Genomic DNA, 9,713 nt, shown 5'->3' on the forward strand with positions numbered 1-9,713 from the left:
TGAAGCTGATGCACAGGGCCAGTATTGACCTGAATATTACAGAGGACACCTTGATTTTTAACACAAGGGATCATTTCTCCATCCTTCTTGTCACATAATTTATGACAAGATGTCACCTTTCCTAACCTTAGCTTCTTTTCCTAAGTGCTGCTGAAGGGAAGATTTGGTGTCAAGATGTCTGGACTCAGACCACAGGAACACTGAATTCATTTAAATAGGTGTAGTTTATTGAATGCACACCAATACAGTTCAACCAGAGCAACAGCTCACAACTGTGTACTGGACATTGCTAGGCCCAGCTCATTGCAAAATCCACATGGGCTAAAGCACAAGTGCTGGAAATGCTGCTGTCTATGGGCCCTGACTCGGGTCATTTTACACATAATTGTTCCTATTTTCCTTGAATCTAATGGGTCCTATGTGAAGCTCATAGTTGGGGAACTTGTTAAGATTAACAAACCTCGTAACATACAGAACATAACAGGGTATGTGACCAGCACCACACAGTTCAATGTCAGGTTTTTTTGTTTTTTGTTAGTTTGTTGGCATCCATGATGTGGAGGCGTATTACAGAACAATAGGAAAGAGCTGGCTGCTGTGTAACAAATTTGCTGCTATTAAGGTAGGTATGGGAGCAAGACCTCAGCAGTAGCCCTTAAGATGGGAAGGAGATGATGTGTTTGATACCTGAAAGGAGCTGCCTCAGCTGTGTTTCTCTGCCTGCTCAGTGCCCATTCACCATCACTCTGTCCCTGAAGAGGAACTCAAGGTCAGCCCCCTGCTGCCTGTGAGCCAGGACTAGGCACAGAAAGGCAAGGCCACAGCACTGGTTTCAAATTCCTCAGTAATGCTGGATTTCCAATAATGTACTTGTATACACCAATACAGTGTGGTAAGTTACAATATATACTAATCATTTCTTACATAGGGCAACAGTTGATTGACTACAACTAATTCTATTTAAGAAAAGAGAAAGAAACCTGGCTCTTGTGGAAATATACAAAGAAATATCTACGATGCTGGGGAATGAATTCTGCCATGGACTGAACTCAGAATGGGGGCGGGGGTTGGAAGAAAGATGCATGGTTAAATAGCCCACCGGGTTCAAATTGTGTCAGCTTGATTTAATCTAAGGACAAAAAGTGGAGTATCTCTGATGGCTTTCTTTTAAACCCTTGAAAGGATCCCTGGGGACTGGCCTCAGTACTTCATACTTCTTGCTGGGGCAACAATGCTCAAGGAAGCTTGAGATTGTCATAGGCACAGTATTATGCTACATATACAGAGTAGATAATACTAAGATGTTCAGATGGTGATATCCAGTTATATATACTCTTAATGTGGACCTAAGGAAAGAGAGATCAAGGTCCTTACAATAGAAAGATCAGTTCCATTTTTTTCTACCATTCCAAACTGAACGACTGGTAGGGAGAGAATGGTAGATAATCGAGAATTGGTGGATGATGCTTTGAATGAAGTGTGGGTTTCTGCGCTGGTTTAAGACAGGGTCACAAGTATCCCATGTTGCCCTCTCCCTGGCTGGCCAGGTTCACTTTGAGCTCAGATAAACCTCCTTCCACTTTCCAATAGATAGGCTTACAAGAGTGGCTTCCAAGGACTGTGAGGACAGCATTAGCCTTTGACAGTTGAGGTGTGTAACCACAACTATAGTTTTAGCCACGTTTTCCCATGTCTACCAGCTATTTCAGATTGTTGCTGTTCTATGCCTGACAATCAAGGACACAGAAAAATAACCTGATAGAGAGCAAGGACATGGTGATCACATCCTTACCTCTTCTGTACGTTCTGGATGAGGTTTGTTAAAATTCCAATATTGCAAAAAGCTTTATATAGGGCCCATCACATCAAGGGTCACTGTGCACTGTTCTATCTAAAATGTCTAATCAGAACTGACCACCAGATAACACTTCCTGCAGTCCTCATATGAGAAGCTTTGGATTTTGTTTTGACTTTTCCTTTTCTCTGTCTTTCTTATTTTTTGCTATATAAGTTGAGAGAAAGATAGTTAGGGCCATGACTTTGCCCCCAAAATTTGAACTATGGATGTGATCAATCAATGTTAGTGTGTGCATTCTATAAAGTATTCATTTTTCACTATGATAGATGCTTTTGTGTTTGGTGTGGTGGCCATTTCCCAGTGTACAGGTGCTGGGACCTTGCTCTATCCACTTAATGATGTTTATAGCCTCATTTTAGACCTTTCTGTGCACCCCCTATATCTCTTTACTATTTTATTTTTCTGATAGAAGCTCATGGTATATCTTACTCAGGCCTGTGAGCAGTGCTCCTTTGGCGACATTGGTGCACAGAGGAGAACCCCACCACCAGCATGAGGTTCCATTCACTGGTGGCTCCAATATGGCACTTTCCTCTGCCAACTGGTCTCCACACTTTTCCTAGCACCATAAAGACTTCAACTCTTTCTCCTAAGGAATATTCTGGCAATTGTCCATTGCTAAGCACATGACTTCATGAGTGTTCCCCTAACACACACCCATGTTGTAAACTACCATGCAGACTATTTCTTGATGTGATTTAAAGCACCTGTACATAATGAGACAGGAGAACTTTTGACTGCATATTCAAGCTGGTATGAAATCTCAGGAAGTTTTAATGGCTAACATTGTTGAATGAGGATAATTTGAGTTAGGATGAGACATTTTGGGGCAAGATATCGAAGGAAACATTCATTTAGATGCATAGGAATTACTAAGGTTTTTTTATAATCAAACCTTGAAGAAAATTTGGCTTTGGAAGCAGGAGATGCTCAGTGACTCTGCCCCAGGAAAGGCTCCTGGAAAGGGCACCTCTGCTTATGCTCAGTACAGGGAGATTATTAGCAGGAAGGCAAAGTCTGCTCCCCATGACATCTGCTATCCCTTCTTGGACATTCTATTGTCTCCTAGAGAGTTCTGGCATCCTCTGTGATGTCACCACTGTTGTAGTGACAACCAGTGCCCTAGTTTCTCTCAGTCTGAGTCTGGCAGTTACAAGCTAAGACATGTTTTCCCGTCTTCGCAAGCGTTTTTGGAGGGGGAACGTCGATTGTGGACAGACTAGAGTGAAGGAATCTGGCCTTTCGTCTCAAAGTAATGATGAACAGAGACAGCACTTCTGGGGAATGTTTAGTAAGTTCTGGGCAGTATATTTTGAGCTCCCTGTCAGGGGGGCTGCAGGCTTAAGCTGACCTTTCTAGCAATGGGCCACAACAACTGGAGCATCTGAAAAGGAATTGAATTTTCATGAATATCACAATTCCTGAAAGTCAGGATTTCAGAACTTTAGTTTCCCCAACCCCACAGGGAGTATATGGTAAGGCCAATGCTATTATCCTGTGAATTTCTGGCCTTTACTTTTACAGTGAATTTGTTAGGTTACATTGATATAATAACATGATCAGGAGTCATGGAGGGTCCACCTTTTCTGAGTTTAGACAGGGCAGCAATGTATTTCACTCTCATTGCTTCTTTAAATACAGTGGACACCTGACAGTAAGAACAGGGAGAGAATTGTGCTCCAGGCAATAACCTTATGTTCTTAGACCTCCTCTGATTTCTTCTAACTGGCAGGGTCATCGTTAGCTTTATATATTAGAGGTTGTGTGTTACACACATTTTTCTAAAATACCAAAACTGTTTGGAACATGTGGACCAAGATTCAGCCTGTAACCTATTGGAACTTCTGGGGCATTTGTTATTTCATATAAGGGAATTGATAAGTCTGTTGAACATGTCCTTCCTGGAAATGTGTTTTAAATCCAAAGTTGTTGGCCTAGAGTATCAGGGTAGGACATCTGAGTGTCTCCAATCACTCAAGTCTTGTGGATGGTGAATTTATCATCTGAGTTCTGAAGCCACAGGGGTTAGGGTCCTGAAACCAAGCTGTACCCTGTTCAGCTGATGATAATCCTGGAGAAGCCATCTCCGTGTTCCATGTAAGCACCTGATGTCCGGAATAGGGAACACCTGGCTGCTTACATCTCTTGGTCTCTATAGAGTAGTGGGAGAACTGAGATCCACTGAGGATGCCTCTTAAGGATAGACCAATCGCCTAGCAATGACACTGGGTTCCAGGCTTGTTCTCCTGTTTAGGCCTCACTGTGGTCTATGTACACTCTATGCATTCTCCCCATGCAGGTTCACTTGTGTTCTTCTACCTACAGATGCTGGGAGAGAAACATCTTCCCCTGAAACTGCCCCAAGCGAGAATCAGGCCAAGAAGGAAAAAGAGAGGCTGATTAAAGAGCTGCAGCTCATTACCAAGGAGAGAAATGACCTGAGAGATCGCCTGAGGTTTCTGACAGAGAGATCCATGAAGAACAGGTATGAATCGCTCCAAATGCTCTTGTTTCATTCCTGGGACTGCAAGGTCACCTTCATCTTATCCTATTAAGGTTTTGGTTCTAGAAAGCTGGGCCTCCCTAACCACCCTGTGCTAAACCTCACCTCCCATATAGAGGAGATTCAGAATCTGACCCTTCCTGAGGAGCGAGATGGAAAATGGACTCATCTGCTTCCATTTATTGAAAAGCAGAACTTGTGGTCTGAATGAAGAATTCGGGGATAAAGTCAGGGAAAGTGAGTGTCTAGTGTGCGTTTGCAAAGCCCTTGACGGATGGTGGCTTTGCAAGATTGTAATTGCAGTGAGTTTATGGTGAGTCTCTGTACTTGCTAGGCAGGGGACTGAGTGCTGGAAGATCCAGGCAGCAGCCTGAGGGGCCTGGTCCCAAACTGTTCATCTCAATGCTTGTCTAGAAGGTCTAAGGTTCAGGCCTGTTTGTTATTTTCTGTGTGTCTTGCCCTCTGAGACAGCAATGGTGGATGCATTTCTCCTGGTTTTCACAGTACCCTCTGTTTCCATATTTCTCTTTCTCTTTCTCTGAGTCTGTTTTTACATTTCTCTTTTTTGTGGGTATTTCTCAGTCTGTGAGTCTGTATGTGCATACATCCAAATGCATATGGACAACTTTTATATGTTTATATTTCCCTCCACACTTGGAATCTAGGGGTCTATGTCTTGGCCTGAGTATTTACCTGTAACACTTTCATGGTCATGTGAATGCTTTGTTCTGGGAGCCCCACTGTCAACAGCAGAGTTCTTTGCCTATGTGACCACGATTGTCTGTTTATTTGAATTCCTTGTGCAGATTTTAATTTTGTGTTGATATAAGGTCTGTTATCAAAACAGGAGAAAAGAAATCACCGGTTTCTGGCTGTGTTGGGTGGGGGAGCATGGAGAGGTGTGGCCTAGGCTCTTGATAGCTTAACTGGCTTGACTTCAGATTTCCTCTTGATTGAACAAAGGGAGCCAGGGAGCCCTCCATCTGGATGCTGAGATTCTGGTGTCCTGGACAAACAAAAACAAGTTTCTGAAGCTGAAGAAGATCCCAATATGTACAATTCAGAAGGTGTCCTTCCAGGGCTGGTGTAGTACAGGACCCACCCTGAGTTCATATATTCCTAAATGCCGATGTTCATTGGATTCTATCATTTGGGGCCAGGCCACACTTCAGGCCAAATCCATATTATGAAGACCTGGAGAGAATGGAGGAGGCGGTCATGTCAATTCTGCACAACTTAGAGATGGAGAACACTGAGATCCATGAGAACAACCATGAGCTGAAGATGGAGATGACCTTCTCTAGGCAAGTCCTGGTCAGAAAGGCTGTCACCTGTGGAATGGCCATTTATGACTTCTTTGTTCTGGATTGGACAGTCTTCAGCTCTGGTTCTATCTCTTGTGCTGTTTGCACATCAGTGTGCCAGGGTCATTAGGACTCAGTTTTCAGTTCCATAAAAGACTGTTACTCATCCCAGGATTGTCTAGGCATCTTCAGAAGGCTCTAGATAGAACAGCACTGATTGAAGTCAGCAGGTTATTAGGCTGACCTGGACCTATGGTGTCATACCAGGTTTTACAAAACTCAGTGTGTGGACCACATGGTTAGCATGACCTTCTCTTGGTTCTACTGACCTCCTTTGAGGGTGTTGGCCCACTACTAATTGATGTTGCCCCCCTGCATTGGGCTTTCATGCATAGTTGTATATCCATGTTCTTTTTGAGAGATGCGGACACTAATGTGTGCTCAGGCAAAACATACAATTTATTCTTCCCGGAATTTACTCTTTGTGGTTTGTGCAGCAGCCTTATATGTATCGAAATGAATTCTATTAAGTCTTCATGGGTATCTGGGTCCTGGTGGAGTTAGTGGCACTCGGGAGTGGGAATGGGAGAAAGGGGCAGCATGATCTTACTATGCAGACTGTATTTCCAGAAACCTGCTCAGCCAGCTCCTGATGGAGAACACATGTAGGAAGAAATTGGTCCCACTGAAGCACGAGAGCAAGGAGGTGCATCTTGATTGTGCACTGAACCAGAAATATTTGGTTGACTTCAACAAGAAAGATAAAGACCAGCAACGTCCAGACCCAGCGTCATCTGGCAGGGATGAGCAGCTGTGTTAGCTTAAAAATATCTGATAATGTTTGCCAATTTGATACATCTTTGCTCTCTCCTACCACCTTTCTAATTTACACTCACAACCAGCCAACCACCTCATGTAATGGAATTGTTCATTGCTCTGCCTATGCACAAGTATTCTGGGAAGCCAACCACTTTTCAGAAACTGAATTATTTTGCAAATATATTTGTCTGCTCTTTTTGAAGCTGCAGTATAGAAATGGTGACAGATTAATAACATACCTCATTATTGCATATCCATGTGATAGATTGGATGCTATGTAGAGTTTTGAACAAGTTCTTGGTTCTTTAACAAATAACACTCTGTGGTCATGTGACTTCTTGTGTAGGAAGCACTTTTGCGGGATAAGAACAAAGCGCAAATGTCAAATTAGTACTTGTCATTGGCTTTAACCTTGGTGACATATGGACATCTCCTTTCTTCCGGCAACCCAATGAGGTCTCTTCCCATTGCCCTGTTCTTGGTTTGCACTGGTATAAGTCTGGGTCCCAGATTGGCAGCCCACATTACTTTGAGGCTCTCTGGAGATTTTGCCCTTCCCAAAGAGTTAGCAACAATGATATCAGTTAAAAGGTCCATGTCGACTGTCCAATAGAACTGAGGTGGTAGAAGGCAGCCTTCTGACAGCTGCCTTGCATTTCACCACCATATCAGTGTCTGAAAAACTGCCTTCCTCTCCCAGGTCTCAGAAAGTGCAAGAGAGCTGGAATTGTACACACACCAGTAAGAGAGCTTCCTGAAGAATAAGTTGCTTTCTCAGGAGTCCCTGATGACAAACATCCTGAATGGCAACAAAATTTTTGGATGAGTATTCTTCCTCAGAGTTAATTTGTCATTGCTTAGAGACCCTAAATTTATATAACACTAAGCCAGCCTGACTGATTGAGGTCTTACTTTCTTCTCAGAAAACAGCACTTGAGAGACAACTTGGGGGCCCTCCTTTCATTATGTGTGCAAGAGGAGAAACAGGAATACATCTGTGCTTCTAAATGTTCGTTAAGAATGTGCTGTTTAGAAATATTTTTGTTATGATTTTAATTGAAATTTTCTTTTTGTTGTTTCATATTTATATGTTCTTGTTACTGTTTTTATCTTTTCAAAAATTTTTAATATTTTAATTTATTCGTTTTAATCCTGTTTTGTTGTAAAAATGAATTCCTTATGAATAACAATTGAATTCTATCTCTTGACTCTTAAGACCATCATTCTTATTCAAGGGTTCTGTCCCCTCCTGTGGACTTAGAACTGACAGGTGGAGATGGATCTCTGCATGTTCCATGGATCCTGGGATAATAAGTGAATTCAAAGTCACCGAGGGGTACCCAGTGTGACAGTGTCTTTTGTGTGGATAATGTGGCTGTTTCTCGGACACACTTTATGAAGTAATCACTGACATGCTTTACCCAATTGTTAGGGTCCATGTGGTTCTTCTGAGAGAGCAGCAGATGCTCTATCCTGTGAGTCATCACCACAGCTCCTGCAGGTGCTTTTGTCCTTCCACATCATGTACTGTATTAGGTGGACAGGATCACCTCCAATCAAATAGAGAGATCTCAGGAGATGTGTATTCACAGGAAATTTACTGAGCTGTGCATGCTCAATGTGTTAGCTTGCCAGCCATCCCTACAGGGCTCTGGTGTTCCCACTGCTCATTGTGGGTCAGGATCATCCTCCAGCACCACTTAGTGTCCATATTAGAGCAGATCTTTCACATATTATCAATGATGACCATATGTATTCTGCACATCTGACAAAATACAGAATAGAAATTAGCTTCCTGTTGGGCAGATTGGCATAATGATTGTTTTGATTGTTAGCATGAAAATTATTTTAATCTAAGCAGTTTAGGCAGGAACTTCAAGAGCATCCATAGTGAATGCAGCCTACAGCTGTGAACACATGTTTCTGTTGGAGAGCAGGCCTGTGGAAGCCCAGAACCTAGGTGGGACAGTTCAAGCTACCCTTTTCCATGGCCAATCTGGGAACGTATTGAGATTGTATTTTCCAGGTGACAGATTTCCAATTTATGGAATTGAACTAACTTACTGAAAGTGCAGTTGACTCAGAGAGTTAAAGTACAGAAGGAATAATCCAGAATGCCCACAAAAGCTTGCTGTCACCCCAGGGCTTTTAAAAGCTCAGCAGCTAGGGAAGCAATGTAGTATTTGGTTATTCTCATGCTTAGGTCTAGTCATTCATTATAAGCTGACCATGACACAAAAAGAGTCATCTGTGTCACAATAGAAACTAGTTGTAACTAGATCCACCCCACACTATCACATCACTACCATATTTGAGGTTCTCAGTTACTATCTAAGACCCTGGAAGAGGCCTGGGTCTTGCTACACAAACTCATAATTTATGTCTTCATGACACTGTGTGCTTTGTTCTGTTGATGCTACCATTGGCATACAATACCTTGGATACTTTGTGCTGACATCTGTGACCTGAGACAATAGTTCATGTCATCCTAACCTGAATAAACTGTCCTTAAAGTACAATGTGGTATGAGGGGCCTTCTTTTCCTATGAGATTGCAAAACATTTCCAGTCTTCAGTCAAGTCTGTCAGCCATTGTCAGTGCCTGTCTTGAGATGTCCAACTTTTCAGCTGAGAGTCTTCATCCAGGCTGCTCTGTAACTTTGTAGAAGATTAATAGGGTTCCTGTCCTAGGATTTAATTCAGTGTGACTGTACTTGCCGAACATGCTCAAAGCCCTGTGATCCACCCTAGCCCTCTGTGCTTTAGAGAAAGAAAATAAAGAACCACATTGCACTTGAAGTTTCTCCTCCAACAGAAGGAGAGCCTGCACAGGGCCTTTAAGTAACTCTAAGCCCCAGCTTCCCCACAACTCCCTCCATCAATTCCATTATTGTTGTGTTTTCATTACTGCTCACTTTCTTTCTTGTGTGCAAAGAATGTGCACCATGTCAGTAAAGCGTGTGTGTGTGTGTGTGTGTGTGTGTGTGTGTGTGTGTGTGTGTGTGTAGTCCCTAGTGAAAACTGTCGAGGTGCATGCAGACTCATGCTACTGCTGTCCCATGGCACCTTGCAGGGAACACTGAAATCGTGGGCTACTTTAATACAACCTAAACCAGGTGTGCATGGTTTTCAGTAAGATTTTGACATCACCGCTACAGAGAGCAGAAAAAGCTTCAGTAGTTACATGGATGTGATCAATCAGTGTTAGTGTGTGCATTCAATAAAATATC

General features: G+C 42.7%; 2 protein-coding genes across 2 annotated transcripts in view; both read left to right on the forward strand.

Annotated features, from left to right (window-relative positions):
- The first annotated feature begins 2,982 nt into the window (after window positions 1-2,982).
- Window positions 2,983-7,686, forward strand: LOC147998944 (uncharacterized). Its single transcript, XM_087596049.1, has 3 exons — window positions 2,983-3,149; window positions 4,184-4,343; window positions 7,185-7,686. The coding sequence occupies exons 1-3, from the start codon at window positions 3,023-3,025 to the stop codon at window positions 7,240-7,242; spliced, it is 345 nt and encodes a 114-aa protein (XP_087452175.1). The 5' UTR covers window positions 2,983-3,022; the 3' UTR covers window positions 7,243-7,686.
- LOC147998945 (disks large homolog 5-like) overlaps window positions 5,313-9,713 on the forward strand; it is a 70,118-nt gene continuing 65,717 nt past the window's right edge. Inside the window, exon 1 of the mRNA XM_087595769.1 lies at window positions 5,313-5,428. The gene's annotated coding sequence lies outside the window, so the exon portion shown is untranslated. The remainder of the gene's footprint in view (window positions 5,429-9,713) is intronic.

This window comes from Rattus norvegicus, chromosome 19, assembly GCF_021556685.1.
Source record: "Rattus norvegicus strain SHRSP/BbbUtx chromosome 19, alternate assembly SHRSP_T2T, whole genome shotgun sequence".
Lineage (NCBI taxonomy): Eukaryota > Metazoa > Chordata > Mammalia > Rodentia > Muridae > Rattus > Rattus norvegicus.